The sequence below is a fragment of the Astyanax mexicanus genome, chromosome 9 (assembly GCF_023375975.1).
Source record: "Astyanax mexicanus isolate ESR-SI-001 chromosome 9, AstMex3_surface, whole genome shotgun sequence".
NCBI classification, from domain to species: Eukaryota; Metazoa; Chordata; class Actinopteri; order Characiformes; family Acestrorhamphidae; genus Astyanax; species Astyanax mexicanus.
Window position 1 is genome coordinate 20,430,604 of NC_064416.1, and position 17,226 is coordinate 20,447,829.

General features: G+C 38.9%; 1 protein-coding gene across 1 annotated transcript; it reads right to left on the reverse strand.

Moving 5' to 3' along the window:
• Positions 1 to 493: 493 nt before the first annotated feature.
• Positions 494 to 15,969, reverse strand: tshz3a (teashirt zinc finger homeobox 3a). The gene is made up of 2 exons (XM_007250524.4): positions 15,519 to 15,969; positions 494 to 4,418 (listed from the first exon to the last, which is right to left on the reverse strand). Exons 1-2 carry the CDS (start codon positions 15,556 to 15,558, stop codon positions 1,273 to 1,275), a joined length of 3,186 nt encoding a protein of 1,061 aa, XP_007250586.3. The 5' UTR covers positions 15,559 to 15,969; the 3' UTR covers positions 494 to 1,272.
• Positions 15,970 to 17,226: the final 1,257 nt, after the last annotated feature.

Consider the following 17,226-nt stretch of genomic DNA (forward strand, 5'->3'; position numbering starts at 1 on the left):
TAACAATGTACTGATGCTCAACCTAAAATATTACTTAATAAAGTATAATAATAATAATAGTAGTAGTAATAATAAGAATAATAAGAATAATAATAACTGGGATTTAATGTCAATCAAGATAATAAACCATTAAAATTGTTTATATTGTGCCCATACAACAAATCTGTACCATAACATATTTAAACCATATACTTCTCATTTCTTAGTTATTTATTTGGAATAAAAAAATAACATTAAATAATAGTAAATAAAATACTTAATGACTGAAATGGGGTTATTTGTTGGAAGGGCTCAATCATAAAGAAAACATCACTAATCATTTGTTTTAAAAACTGCATAGAAATACAGAATATTTTAGTAAAAGCTTCTTAAAAAATGCAAATAAAACATGTATATTTCTGATAATTGTTTTACACTAAGATAATCCTTACCTAAATGTTTATCCTACACAAACCTGTATATTATTACAGAAACGGCAGAAACAATAGCCATATCTTTTTGCAATCAAAGTTTATTAAAATTGAATAATTTTTACACTTTACATTATAGAAATAAATGTCATGCTATGTTCTTTTAGTGGATATACATTCAGCAAAATTCAGGTTTAAAAAAAGTATTTCTTTCAAATATTACTGAAATTATAGTTAGAAACTGAAATGAAGGTACAGATATAGAGTAGTGTGTGAAATGTTTTGTAAAACGCTTACAATGGCCACCAATACCAGATAGTAGTTGTTGGATGTAAACATTTTTGTCCAGTGATCTCTAAACCTGCTCATGGAGATCTAACTTCTCACTGATTCATCACACGTGATTCTGCTATATACTGCCTTCAGGAGACCTTGATTGGCTTAAGTAGGTGTGTTAAGTGTCTTAAGTTGGAGTTGAAACCTGCAGGAAGGTGGCTCCCCAGGAGACACTGCTTTATGTCTTACTGTTTCAGACCCAGATAAATGCATAGATTCAACAACTGACACAATTCTCAAATAAATAAACATAAATGATTTAAAAATAAACAAAATGAGCTCTGTACATAATTCTACAGCAACTGCCATTACAAATGTACATACTTTAACATGCTTGAACCCCAAAATCGCCATATGGGCCAATGAAAAAAACAGTAAAGATTTTGTTAAATTAAGGAATATTATACAGAGTGTTTCCTTCCATTTTCTGAATCCTCCATTGTGGTCCTACATTTTTTACATTATTAAACATGCCATTGTCTGTTACAACCCACAATCTATTTAAATTACTTTGCCGCGACACTCTTCATATTGGGTATAACTGCTCTGGAGCTCTGGCAGGTGAGGAGAGAGTATTTTTTTGGGATAAGTCCTTTGAATGCCTTGGAATCTTCTTGTTGTTGAGGTTTTCACAGGAAAACCTTGCCAAGTCTCGCATCCTGAAGCCGAGATGTGACTCAAGGTGACAGAGGTATGTTGAACGAGTTTGGATTTGTATGGCACATTCGCTGCAGAAAAAAACTGGCTGGCCAGAGTCAACGTTTTTCAGAAACTTGGTCCTACCTGTCCGTCTCAGCTGATATTTGACATTAGCTAGCCAATGGCTGATGGTTGTCATGGACAGACCTGTAACACGCGAGATGACAGTCCTTTCTTGGGGGCTCAAGTCTGATATGACGTACTTCCCATCAGCTGTCTGCCTGAGGCAGGATGTGAACTGGGCCTGCAGAATCAGCAAGTGCTGGGGATTCCAATGTGACTGCCTGCCCTTGCGCTTGTGCACCATGGATGCATCATCTCCTTCATCTGGGGTGTGTGCACCTTCAATCTCTGACCGCTCGACTTTAAGGGAAGGAGCCTGGGGCTTCAAGGGATGAGTCTCTGACAAATTCCGTAACATGTCTGAGATGTCTGACAGGGCATTCTCGTGCACTGGGCTGACTGGAGTGCACATTATATCGGTTAAATCTGTCCGAGTAACAGCAGGCAAAGAAGAGTTTAGTGATTTTCCTGGGAGAGTTGCAGTTGCTAAACACTGCCTTCCTCTGCCTTTGGATAAATCAATTGGTTGGTCTTTGTCGATTTGATGAAACTCTGGGTTTAGTGTTTCGTGTTTTGAGGTTGGAATTGAAGGTGCAGCCACTGCTGCTCTTTCTGCCATGGTGTTGCTCATCTTCAGGAGCATGCTTATAGGATCTTGTACTGGCTTCACAGGTTTGGCAGCTTTTCCTAGATGAAGATTCATGACTGATTGAAGGGCATTTAGAGGACTAAGGAAAGGTTGTTTTGCCTCTGGATGGCTTGTTATAACAGAACCATCATCATCATTATCATCACACAAGGATAGGGAACTGGTGGGGGTGTGTGCAAATGCTTCCAAGCATTTTATTGAGCTGCTCTTCTCATCTCTGTGATTCTCAGAGTCAACAACTTTGGTCTCTGTGTTACCTTGAGTTTCATGTCTATGAATTTGAGTTGGCGAACTATACGTTGACTGTTTCATACTGTTAACACTTATAGAAGGGGAGGTTACAAACTGCCTCTGTAGAGAAACTTCATCTGTGTTTTTCTTCTGTTCTTCAACAGCAACAACCCTATCTGTAACTTTCTTCACCAACTCTTCCATAGCATACAGGTTCACTGTGGGTGAAGGAGTTTCCTGCAAAGCATTTGGAGACATCATCAGCCTGCTTCTGTCTGATGGTTGAATTTCCATACCATGCCCCAGTTGGTTTATGGAAGAGATCCTCCCAGAATTATACAGACAAGGCCTCACAGTATTCTGTAACTGATAAGCTGCATGGATGCTTTGGTAGCCTCCCCAAGTTGGTGTACCTTTCTGTGCTTTGTTAATAGCAGATGTAACAGTGTTCTCCAGAGACTTAAGGATATCAAGGTTAACTTTCGGACTCTCTTTCAGATCATCCTCAGTAAGATAATCTAATTTTGAAGATATATTATATCTGTCGTCTGCATCATTTGATTCGATTGCTGGCTCTTTGCATACGCTTTCTTTTAAGATCTTCCCTTGAATGTCATCTGAAATGTTGGTCTGAATGGGGGAAGGGCTAGATGCTTTATGGGAGTTTATGATTCCAGTTGTTGAAGATGATGATGAAGAAGATGCATCTTGTGTTGTCTCTGTTTCTGTCTTTTCTTCAATCGTTTTAACTTTAGCAGGCATGTGGTGTATTTGTTCTAAAAGACATTCATCTGTCTTCCGTAGGGAGTTGCCAGTTCTGAAGAAATGACCCGTCAACATCATGTGGGCTGTTAATTGCTGTAAAGATTCATAGGAATTTCCACACTCCATACATTTTAAAATTTGAGATTTCAAGTGGAAACTAGAACTGCTCATCTCATTTTGGTCTGTGAGACTGTCCTTCTTATGGTTATCAGAAGCCTTAGGAATATTATCATTTCCCTGAACCCCTTTAGATGATATTTTCTTCTCTGCCGCATTCAGCTTACTTAGGTTTAATTCCACTGGTACACGTTTTTTAAAAGAGGAGATAATTTTACCACTGATGGCTGTTCCAGGTTCTTTCAGAGGCACTTTCTGGTAGTGTTTGGTCTTGATCATGTGCACACTGAGGTCTTGCAAGGATTCAAACGAGTGCCCACAGTACATACAGCGTAAGACCTTCTGGGCATCCTCCTTTCCCTCCATTTCCAGTAAAGAACGCTTCCGTGGTTTGGACCAGGTCTTGGCACCTTTTCCAGACTTCTCATGGTTGTCATCTCTGTAGTGTCCTGTGTCGTTCATGTGAACTGTCAGATCAACCAGTGTGTCATAAGATGCACTACAGCTTTTGCAATGGAACTTACTTGCACCAGTAAATATGGACCCATAAAGCCTAGTACTTTGACGGTAGAGCTGAACAGTGCTAAAAAGACTCGGCTCCATTGATGGATGAAATTGTTTTTCAGAAACTTGTTGCAAAGTCTTTGCAACTGCAGACTGGTGCCAGTCAAAGCACCCACCCCCAGGGCTGCTATTGGTGCTGCTGCTGCTACTACAGCTGCTACTACTACTACTGATCTCAGATGTTCTCTCTGCACATGACTGAGAAGGATTCAGACTCACCGAAGACCAATAAGAGTTAGAGAGAAAACTTTTATAGATGGCCTTTATCTGTTCCAGACTATCTGAACTGTACGCCAACTTCTCAGATCCCCCACTGTGATTGTCCTTGATAGCTTCATTTCGAGTTTTGCTTGACGTGCTTCCAATGTTTGAAATGGGTTCAGTTGACTCTGGAATGTGTGGTTTGTTGTCATTCTCTGAAAGCTTAGCAGTAGAGGTGCACAGCTCATCCTTTGGGATTTTGAGGGGAAGCTCTTTCTTGTAGTAATCGTTGTTGTCCTGTGGTTTCTCTCTGGATTCTGAATGTTCTCCTTCTGTGACTTCATTTCGGATGGTAGTGTCCTTAGGGTCCTCTGAATCGTAGGCTGAAGAAAGAGAAAAGAAAAACATCAAGTCAACTGTTTGTCTTAAACAATATGTTTTCATCAATACTTAAGTGGCTAAATAACATTTTAAAAAGCTGAAGTTAGAGGTGGATGATATGATAAAAATACTATATAATGATATTTAAAGACATTTTCATAATACACTATTGTTTATTGTTTATTTGGATCCCCATTAGCTGCTATTGCAATAGCTGCTATTCACTATATTTATACAGATTTATAAAATTTTCAAGATCATTCAAAATGTGCTGCACACCAAAATTCATAAGCAGGGTGTAAACTGTTGTGTTGCATCAGGGGGTGGCCATCATATTCATGGCAAGGTGACGTGAATCGACCCATAACTAGCCAGTGTGTTTTTGTTTTATAAATAGATATTTTTTATTCAGTTCATAAAAGATCAAACAGAATGATGGAGACAATTTATTGCATGGATAACGTGTGGCCAACATAATCTGCTCCATCTTCAGATGATTAAAAGGTGTGCTTAAATGCATGATTTTTTGTGAAAATCAGGCAGGTGCTACCACACAGTCTACATCTCCACCTGTCCACGTCCCAACACACCTGTGCACAACTGAAGAGATTTGAATTGAAAGAAAAAGGTGGACAGATACATTGAGAGGTTACGAAGGAAGACACAGGATGGCAATGCATAAGCCGCCTGTCACTTCGAATCCCTGCTGACGACTATTCACCTTGGACAGGTGACGTGTGGGGAGAAAGGTGTCTGGCTGAGCACCTCCATGTGACAGATTCAAGGGGACACAGTGGCCCCTCTTGCTGCCAGCTGCCCTCAGCTCAGCAGCACCCATCCACCAACCGTCCCCTAGGACTGACGATCCCCCTTCTTGACAGCCTGTCCCCTACTAGTTCGACACTGTCACTCTGACTCTGTAAGTGGGACAAACGCTCCTTTGAAAGCCACACCAAACTTGCCCTTCTCTGTTCCCCTCGATTCAGTCTTGTTTATGTGTACAGCTGTGGTGAAGTTGCGCGTGTCATTTTATCATCCAATAGAAAGTGTTGGATGTGTCAGATATTTGGGTCCTAATGCAGAACCGAAAAAGCAATTCAAATGCATCAAAGCACCCACACAATCCCTCTCTCTCTCTCTCTCTCTCTCTCTTTTTCTTGCTCTGATTGTACACACGAGATCTAACAGGACAGCGAGTGTTAAAGCACAAATAGCTCTCATTTCAAATGATAATACACAATCTTATGAGGCTACGCTTCTCTCATTTAGCAGCTCACTAGATGTCAGCCAGGATGCCTGCAGGGCTGGGGGCTTTAAAGGATAACTGGCAGGTGCAGGCCAGCCTTATTCCCCCTGTAGATTTGGATTGTCACTAGGTATCCATTACCTGCCAATCTCCTCTGATCATTCCTGACAGCCTTGATCAAAAAATGTCATTTGAACTGCCTGCTTTGGCATGGATTCCAAAGCAGCTTGTAAAGAGGGTGAACCAGGTGTAAATACAATGACATGATCATTTTCCTGCCCGCTCATATCCCAGAGACAATTATGGTGACATACAGAGGGCTCGGAGCAGCAAATTGCTTGGGTTCTTGGGCAAATACACTTCATCCTGCTAACTTTACCAAAATTTTCTACGTTTTAGGTCTGACTGGACTGATTTTTTTCTTCCATTACACAAGTGCAAAACAATACTGAGAAAGTGTCAATCCTAGATAGTACACACTGAGAAAGACTGAGAAAAATGTCTGATGATTAAACAGTGATCTTCCATGCATGGGAACGTTTCATTCAAAGAAAACAGAAAATTAGAAAACCTGCTGAACCATGCAGCCAAAGCAAGAGTCTGTTAAAATACTTAAACAAGCTTAGCAACAAAACGCAACCTCAAATGAATTATAATCCATCTCAAGAGGCAACTACCATAACCAATTATTCTCTCAGGCTTGATTGACAACCAAGGTAATTTATTTAGTTAATAAAATGTGATGTGTGCGTCAAGCTCTGAAGAAAAGCCAGAGGGGGGATTTACAGGCATCCACAGCTTTTGATTTATCTAACTATTATGTCTGGCTCCATGTGCCAAGTCATTAGCCCCCACACACTGCTCCTGAAAGCATCATACTTAAATGTACACAGGAGAATTTGGTTATGGCTAATTGCTATGTGGCCAATTACAAGGTCTATCCTTTGGGAAAAAATACAGAAAGATAGATTAGCATGATAAACAAAGCAAAGGGTACACATTTAATAGAAGCCATTAATCCTGCGTCGTGCTCCATCTCACTGACCAGCATATTTCCCTTCCTTACTACATGAAATACTGAATATGGGACTATAATACACCGACATGTATAGGAAGCATCGTGTGCCATGACTTTATATAAGTGTGGGGCCTTCTGCATTGAAGGTGTATGTGGTTTCAGATACAGTCGCTTGTCTGTGTGCATCAACAATTCTGGCCTGATGCTGCCGGCCATGATCATTATCAAACAAGGTTCTGTCTACTGTGGGTGGTAAGGCCAGATATAGATGTGCATCATGGGAAAAATGCCTGCACAACTGGGCATCCCATCCATCTTGCACCCACTATCAGGCTTCGCTCAATTTCAACAATTCACATCACTTTGCAATGAGCATGCTGACTGTTGTTCAACCTTGCTCACAAGATAACACCTCACAACGTATACAGAGCACAGTAAGCTATAATGGAAACATTCCTAATACCATATAGGACTACTCTAGACCCAAAAACAACTAAAGAACACCTGATAAGTTAGTTTTAGTCATATCAGAATCCACTTTAGCCAGGTTTGTCCTTTCTAAAGGCAAAAGAATGTCCCCGGCTGACGTGGTGCAATAAATGCTCAAAATGAGTGATATAGATTGGGAATGACTTGGAAAATTGTGTGTGCCTGAGGCAACGCTATTAGAGGCATTTTTCCAAGTAAAATATTAAGTCAGTATGATGCTGATAATTCTTTTGTGTTATCGCTGGATGACAGCACACAGTGTACCTGCCTTGGGGAGAAAAAATAAACATTTTTTTCTTTCCTGTTAATGCTATTTATCATAATCATCATGACCATAGTGGTAGTGTATAACATAAAATTAGTTTACAGTTATATTAAATAATATCACATTATTTAAGGGTTTTATGTTCTTGATGATACAACAAATCACCAAACGAAACAGAATTAATTGCAAGACTATAATTTATATAACAGCTATGAAGATTTACAGTATAACAAGTTTAGAAAAAACAAAACATCTGTAAGCTTTTGTCTATTTTGTACATAACAGTTACTATTCAAGGCTCATTTTTGTATGAAAAAATAATGTAACAAAAGAATCTACCACAATATTAAAGTGCAGAATATTTAGTACATGCATATAAACTGCAAAAAAAACAATTATACAAAATACCCTTTAAGTATCACAGTAAATACTAAATGAAAACAGACTATTTTCAATATAAATTTACTATTAATTAATTAATTAATTAATACAATTTAAAAAGTAAAAATTGTATTATAGTGTATGATTATTATGCATGATCCTACTTAGTGTGAATAAAAACAATGTGCCAAGTGTTTGCAGAAGGTAAATTGTAATTAAACTATATTGATAGGGAATAAGTGCTAGACAGTAATACAGTTTAAATGCATTTTGCGATAAAAAGGTTATATGATTTTTCAGACATATCAGTTTAAATTATTTTTGGTAACCATTAAGTTTATAGATACAGACATCCACTATAATCACTCTTTACAGGAAATATTTGCCTTAATAATCAGGAGTAGATTATATTGACCAAAACTAAGTAATATATTGTGACTAAAATAATGGCCATATTGGGCAGCTGCTGACATGCCATATCGTATCATACACAACATATTGTGACACAATAATATCATGATTTTTAAAAATCAATATCATGATAACAGTGATAAGGTATTTTTGATATAATTGTTTATGTTTGCAGTTTATATGCATGCATTTTTATTTTTTTTTTATTATTTTGTGATGTATTTTATAATAAATAAGACTTGTGTTAAGGAGATGTTGTTTAGAATATATTAAACAAAATATTAAACATTAATTAATTTTTACTGAATGCTTGAATTATAGTTATCGCAAAAAAAATCTGTGAAATATTGTAATATTACTTTAAGACTGTATCGCCCACCCCTACGTCCAGCCCTGTTGTGAATATAAAGTCTCTCATCCCATCCTATCTTTCCAGCTCTGTGAAGGACACTTCATCCTGACCATTCACAGTAAAATGTAAGAAGACAAAGTGTTCTCTCTCTTTACTGAAATTGAATCCTGACCCAAGATGCCCTTTCAGGGGACACATCTCTCTAATTATCACTCTGCATGCCTTTGATTTTTGTTTTCCCCTTGATGGTATGTCTGATGTGCCTCAGCTGCCAAGAGTGACTGGCAGCGATTCTGTAGGAGTCAAAGCCAGCAGCTGCTGAGATGATGGCCTAGCAACAAAGAGTTCTGCAAGATGGATTTCAATCATAATTCCCCTCCAGAGGGAAAAGGTGAGAGGTGGGGAGTGGAAAAATTAACATAAAAACAGAGCAGCCTCTCTCTCCATCCCTCAAGCAGAGCTCTGGCCCCGAGTTACACTCCCTTAATGAGCTCTTAGCAGCTCTGAATTGATTTCACACATTGACACCCAGGCTGAGTGCTGCTGTACCATCAGCGGTATGAGTTAGTTTAGGGTAAAACGTGGGGGTCCTGAAACAACCCTGCAATGACCACCCGCTAGACAGCTGGTGTCTAGTAACTAACGGAGAGAAAGCAAGGCCATCCATCACACAGCACACATCTAAGGCTCTGTCTCTGCGTCTCTGACTCTCAGGTTACAGGCTTACATGGCCCGTCTAAATAATATTCACTGTGATGAATGGGCCTGCAAGCCTCCTACCTCTCATTAATCTCTTTCTTTAGAGGAGCATCCATCACAGAGCTGTGGGAGAGCATGCGAGGGTTCATACTGAGGCCAGCCAAGCTTGAGTGATGCATGTCACTCTGAGCTCGGGCAGGAATGCGCAGGCATGAACAAATGTTCATGTGTGCACACATACGCACACAGGCACTCGGAAGTAATCTCAAGAGCCACTGCACACACAGACACAGTCATCTACACAAGGATATTAAAAAATCCGCAGACCACACATTCTGAGATGGAAGGATGTGTGCATCATATTGTCTTTTCATTTTATTTTTCTCCACTTTTGGTAAAACTCTACCATTTCCATTGATGAATGGAACAACAGAAATGCCCCAAGATTACTTAGAATGAGATCCTGTTACAATCTGGTTGCAATATGATGTGTAGTTCCACCCATCACTATATGTTTCAGTGATAAAACAGCCTATTTTCCATTTAATTTTCTCCTCTAAACCATCTTTCCCTGTCCAGTGTCTAATTCCAACAGTTATTTGTCCCGGTTTTAAAATATTATGTTATATATTAAGAACACTACAGTGATTGACAGCCTTGACTAGAACAAACCATTTGTTTGCATTAATGGAGTAGCTGAGTTATAGTCGAACTGTCAGACAACTAGCTAGTTGTAGTTCTAATATACTGTATTGATCATGTGGCGTTGTGCTGTTGGTACACACACTCTATACAAAACCTGTCAAATGTTAGAATTAAATGTTCTCTGTATTCAAATGAGCTTTTAGCCTGCCTAGCTATCGATAGTGCCGTTAAAAATGCTCTGTATTTGTAGCGTTACTCAACCAGCACCCCAGTTTATTTTTTTTGTAGTCTAGTCCAAATACAAATGTCATTTAAAACATTACTTTTCTAATCATCACTCACATGTGCAGACTCTTTCAACAATTTAGCAGTTTAACTGGATCTGAGAAACTTTTAGTTTTTTTTAAGTAGCAAACAGACCTGAGCTCTGGTACTGTAATATGGTGTATAATAAATTGTGTTTAATAATAAAATACATAAACTTCACATTTACTTTTAAAACATTAAAATTACTCAAACACAAACTAGGAATCCTTTGCTTTGCTTTTGGTCCTTTAGACCATAACATAAGACTTTTCTTCCCACAAAATACAGCACATCCCTAAAATGCTTTCAATTCCACCTTAACCGATGTAAAAGTTACAGAATACTGCAGAACTCCAGCGATGCTAAAAAAAAAAACTCAGACAGACCATTACAGATAGATAGAAGTAAACTGCGAAAGGGTTAAAAGATACACAGTTCTGCTATCGCAGTGGTAATAGACATGTGGTGGCATTACCTTAAATTAGCACACACTTGCTCTCTCAGTCTCTCAACTCTCAATTAATCAAGATCTCTCGTCCAACAGGGCCTTAAATCCCTTAGTGGCACAACTATCTTGAAGCGCTCTTCTCATTTTTCACAACTGCTCTGACTTTCTTCAACGCTCAGCTCTCCCTATAGACCCTACTCAGTGTCATCTCTCTCTCTCTTCATCTTTAATAACCTGCACTCTCTCTCTCTCTCTCTCTCTCTCTCTTCCTCTCTCTCTCATTCCAAAATGTCCTGTTGTGTCTCTTCGGCACAGTACTTCTTCCTCTCCGCCCTGTGAGAGTCTGGGAAAGCATGTGTGATAGATGACAAGTGTCAGAGTGTCAGAAGTACAGGGTGGAGGCATGATTAACGACTCTGCTGAAAGGGTAATTGACGGTTTGGCGTGGTGCTGATCTTCTCCACCAGGGTTTAGTTTCTGGACCCCTGAGGGATATACTGACTCACTTTCCCAAAATGGAGCGCACACGAAAAAAGCACCTCTCTGGAGAAAGGAGTTGCATTCCTCTTCTCCGTAAAAAGAAGATTGATGTCTCTATTGTCATTACAGAGAAGAGATGTCAATCTCAGTCTGCTGCCACAATGGTGGAACTTTTGCGCAACTGTGCGACATTCAGAGGGCTTCATATGAGCATTCAGACAATGAGTATTGATTTGCCCCAATAAACACAGCGATCAGACAGTTACAGGGAATCTATTACAAAATTAGTTCTTTCAATATAAGGTCAATGACTAAAATGTAGGCTACTATTTAAATCACTATAACTGTGTTTTTACATGTATCCCTCTGTTGTTAAAAAAAACTGTACATCTTTGAAACGGTAACTATAGGGAAAAAAAACAAAGTGTAACCTGATAGATGATATTTGAATCCACTTTAACTTGTGGTGATAGTGGAACCCTTTCTGGTCATATAAAAATTATTTTACTCTTAATTGTGGAATGGCTCTAATTAGTCTCCATTCTTTTTAGACTTAGTTGTATTGTACATGTTTGTAAATTCGTTTTCCAAAAGAATCTACAAAACCATAAACCCTGTCAATGCAAAAACAAAATAAACATATTTTACGAGGTATTTAAGTTGGTTCAAGATGGTTCTTTAGGTTACTTTGATCCTACTTTGATCCATTGCATTTATATACACCTGGACTATGGGAAAATGAATGCAGTAAACTGAACAAAGCACAGATATTTTAGCACAGCTAATCATCGTCCATCCCTAGAAAAGACCCATCTTAAATCAAATGCATATTAATTTGAGGACTTTCTACTCCAGGTAACATAGGGCCCTTTTGTTAGGTCCATTCATCATGATGTACGTTCATTGTTCTGGACGTCTTTCAGTTTCATAACTGAGCATCTGGAGACTGTGTGAGAGTACGTAGAGTCTATTCACCTTTTCACTGCCTGCTGTTCACTCACAGTCAGAGTGCCAGAGTCCTCATGGCAGGGGTTAGACCTGTGTGATGGAGCTCAAAAGGCATATGTCAATCACTGTGGGAAGCCAGATCATTAAGGAAGTTCATTACAGATTCTGGGGAAGCGTAGATCCACTGCATCACTCAACACTGTAGGAGTATGGGGAGAACATCCATTAGGTTATGGCTAAGAATTAAATTCAGCATCCCATCCTGTAACGGTGGCAGATGCTGTAAAAAGAGTATATTTATTAGAAATTTTCTGCAAGTTTTGCCTAAGGATTATAATTATTTTTTTCACTATATTGGTTAGACAGAGTAAGCGAACATCTGCTGTTTGATGTGATATGTGTATTATGTCTATAAGTTACTTAGATCATCAGTACAGAACACCAGAATGTAGTTGGTTGCTTAATGCGGGTCTCAGTCGCGTTCTAATTAATACAGAAATAAATGTAAATATATAAAATGTATTAAACAATATACTTCTGTTAAAGAAATATTTTCTATTGTGATAAATATTAATATTCAAATAGTCCAGCCCTATCTGTAAGTTATAAATCTTGCCTTTAAGATGGATTATCCATGCTGTGGTGTTAATGAACGGTACTCCAGCAGTGTGGGAGCCGACAACCACTATTATAGGCATGTCTGGTAATGCTGACACGGTTGGTGATTACAAAAATGCTGGGCCTCGATAGCTTCGCTCCCTTTCATCACCTCCATCATGAAAAGCAGTCTCTGCGTCACTCACGCATGACTGATGTCTGCCTGTCCGGATGACCTCCTCCACACCTCAGAGCTGACAGCCTCTGATCTCCCCCACAGAGGCAGAGAGCAAGGCCTGGAATCCAGCCCAAAGCTGACGTGGGAGTTGGATTAGACTTTCTGAGAAGTGTTTTGGTTAGAGTGGCCTGTAAGAGCCTTGTGGTTGTGTCTGATGAACTCATGTTAATCAAGCCTGACTCAATCGGCACCACCCAAAGCACCAGGAAGGAACAAAGCACATTTGTTTAGAACAGATTAATAGACATGGTGCCTACAATTCTTAAAAAAATATGTTTAAAATGATTGGCAGTGAAACGGATTGAAAGTGTACCATTCAAAGTTGGTACCAAAGCTCATTTTTCACCTGAAGTTCTAAATTAGGTTAAAGCAATAGTAAAGGCCAGCAGTTGCAGCTAATATCAACTTGATTACATCAAAGCAGCAGAAACCTAATTTGACTTGGTGACAGGGCCCACAGCTTGTCATCTCCAATCATTACAGCTGTCAGGAATCCATCAAGTTTACAGCTAATTAGGGGTGTACTAATGAAGCTGGCAAAATTACTTTTCATTTTACAAGCCTTGTGATGCCAGAGAGAGAGAAGGTTGTGCATGTCCAAGAAAGAATATCTTTATAAATATATAAATACAAAAATCTCGTACCTCATTTGTTTCCAGGATTTTATATTTTGACATAATGTAAATTTAACAATTGCTCTATTCACAATGTCTAAATGTAATGATAAATGAACCAGCAAAAATGTTTCATTGAAAGTCTTATGACTGTTACATATTAGTTGGGTCGATTTTAAAGATAAGAGGTTTTGAGTGACAGTGAAGATATAGATATAAACAACTACGCCTCATATACTTATCATAAAGTCAAATGTAATGACATATCCAAAAGTGCAAGTGTCCCAAAACTACACATAAGCTTCACTGCGTATTTCTCATCTCAGTTTAAATCAAACATGGGGCTAAATAATTCAATACTCAAAAAGTTATTTCTGTCCCAGTACTGTTTCACATCCATGAAAATGTGTAGATCCCTCTGAAGCATTCTGATGAAATAAAAGCCCCGGCGAGCGTATGGGAAAAGAATGAGAGCACTCACATGGCCTCGCTCTGATTGACCATTAAAGCCTTTGATGGATGAGGCTGTCACGGGGATAACAATTAAATCCAACATGAGACAAAGCTGTTCTGACAGGCCAGTCTAACGGAGCAAGCCATACCCCTCCATTAACCCCCCCTCTTCACTACACACACTCACTTACTCATTCACGCACACACACATACACACCGACACACACACAAACCTACTGTAAAAGCAATTTCCTTTAAACCAACAGTTCTCTGCTTCTACTACTTTTTCTGGAATAACAAACCTCTTTATAAACTTTACATCCATGTCTAGTCTAGACAAATCAGGTTTCCCTGTCTGAGCAGTACAACGCCTGAATTTGACTTTAACGAGGTTATTACGTCTGAATTAGTCTCGACAGCCCAGGTTATGAAGAATATGATCAAAACAGAGGGTCCTGACTGTTTTTTTCTCTTTTTTTAGTCTGATAGAGAGCTATGAAGTCAGAGATTTTTTTAACTCCTACGGTACCATTATGTTATAGGACAATAATAAGGCTGGAAACAGGGATGTAAAACAAGCCTTTTACATCCCTGTTTACACCTGCCTATGTAGCACAAATATGTACCATAACTAATGGTTGCTGAGAGAAAGCAGAAATGTAAGTAAGGCATGACTAGAATAATTGTTGACTAATCGACTATTCTAAAAAATAATCGACAGATTATTCAGCTACTAACGTAACTATTAGTTTGCAGCCCTATGTGGTACCATACCACAACATTATAGGACAATTATAAAGATGTTAACAGTGTTGTAAACACACCTGGATCTGCCTGGATCTAGAGACTACAGTGTACACCTGCTTAAAGGTACTGTACATGTTTCTGTTCACCATTTTTGTTCACCAAAATGCAAACAGGGCAGATGTACCCTCGAAGATACAACATGATTATTCAAGGTGCATCTTTGTCCCTAAAAAGTGGGGAAAACAGCTGCAAAGGAATATATTACACATACAAACTGCCACTCATTAACGGTACTTAAGACATAAACGGTCCATATTAAGGGTAACCATGCCAGTGACAGTTTTGCACCGTTTTTTCCCGTTTTTATATATTATACAATTTATATTTAAAAAAGTACAATCTGCTAAATTAAACTTTACCTCTGATTACACTGCCTGAAAAAAGGTACTGTACATGTTTTTTTTTTTTTTTAACAAAGTAGCCTATAAACAGTTCAAATGTTCCCACAAATATACTACATAAATACTTTAGGTCCAAAACTGTTTTTATAAACAGTGTTGTAAACAAACCTGAATCTGCATAACTACAGTTTACACCTGCTAAAACCTAAAGTAACCTACATTTATTTATGAATTTATTTAGCCCTTTATGGGTGAACTAAACATGTTTAGTTAACAAACACATAAGCTACTTTTCACAAAAATTGAAATACTCCCCCCCCCTCCATCCCTTAGGCTACGCTGAAACTCTGAGGTGATGTCTTACCTGCCGCGCGTTTAGGCGCGTGCTGCTTCCTCCTGGTCATTCTAAAACCCGCTCGCGGAGGCGGCGAGGCTCCGGACCCCCTTACACAATCAGAAGAGACAGGTTCGCCCCCTGAACCAGCCACGTATCTTCCGCTCAGCTTCCGCTCTCCTCCCCGGGCAGGCGCTGCACTGACTGCCGCCTTCAGCAGAGCAGGTACTCGACGCTCGGCGCGGGCTGTCCTTTGTTCAGAGACTCAGTCAGTCAGTCAGTCCGCCCCGCCGCTAAAGCGAACAGCAGGGCAGTCAGTCACGCCTCAGGTTCAACACGTCACTCATAAGTCTGCAGCCGAGATTTGCCTGAACGGGTAAGAGTGGGACACTCCCAGCACCTCCCACTGCTCCCACCGCTCCCACAGCAGCTCCCCTCAGACCAGACCGCTCTCAGAACCAGGGAACAAAACAAGGGAGGTGAACAAACAGCTGAAGGCTGGGGTAATTAAACCATTATAACATGACTAGGGTTGTTGCCTGATTTTACAAAATGCCCAAAAGGGAATTTTAGAAATTTATCAAAATGCTGGAAGAGCCGTTTTTTATGTGGGTGAATGATTTATCCCATACTATTTTTTGGATCATTTCTACCACCACATATTAGGAATGCATGGAATATCTAGAATATCTGGTAAACTTTTATTGACAAATATTCCATCGTAAAACAAAAAAAAATGAAAGCACTTGGCATAAGTAAAAAGTTCTGAGATGTCACTTTTAGGTTTAAGTTGGTCTCTCAACATTAATGCAGCCAGGCAAGCAGTAATTCTGGAGACATAAAGCATAAATCGTGACAAAATCAACAGAGCCTGGTGACACATTAGCAGTCTCATTTAGCAATATAACAGCAACGTGTGCTGTCAAGTTCAGCAGGTAGATTACCTTTTATTTATGTTGAAGTTTATGCCCTCTTACTTTCTCTGTGTCTTTCTTTATATATACTTATATATCCCATACTCCCATACAAACACACAGCTGGTGGCACATTTCCTTATTTCAAACTGTTGAAGGTGGAATACAAAGCCACACATTTCGATTAAATTCATATACAAAATGTTAGAAATGTAATGACCCATCTATCTGGCACCCACTATCAGCTCTCGTCCAAACTCTATTAATTCACATAGACTTGTCATGAGCAAGCTACCCAATGTTCAGGCTTATTCACAAGATAACACCTTACTTAACTTCTTTCTACCGGTGTAGGCATTTCCACACTTCCCTAAACAGCTAAAACAGTGTGCAAAAAAAAAAGCTTTCTAACATTTTATAGTACATCACACTGACCCCTGACATTATTTATTTGCATCATGCCTATTTCCATCAGTGTGCAGTTAGGCCACCGGGGCTACTTTTTTCTTTCTCTGGGTATTCAGTTATATTTTATATAATGGTTGTTTGCCTGGCCACTGTGTTGTAGGCCATACGAGCAAGTTAACACTTTCTATACTTCTGAGTGTTACTTCATGCTGGCTGAAAACTACAGAATAGTGACTCCGCGTTAGATCAATTTTCCATTCAAATGGAAAAATAGGCTGGCAAAATGGATGCAGGACCATTTTATTCTGTATTGAGAAATAGAATAAACAATAGTTAGTCATATAGTGACAGTGTATTTAGGTAAATACTATCTTTAATTTATTTTATTTTGTGTTATTTTCTACTGTAATAATTAG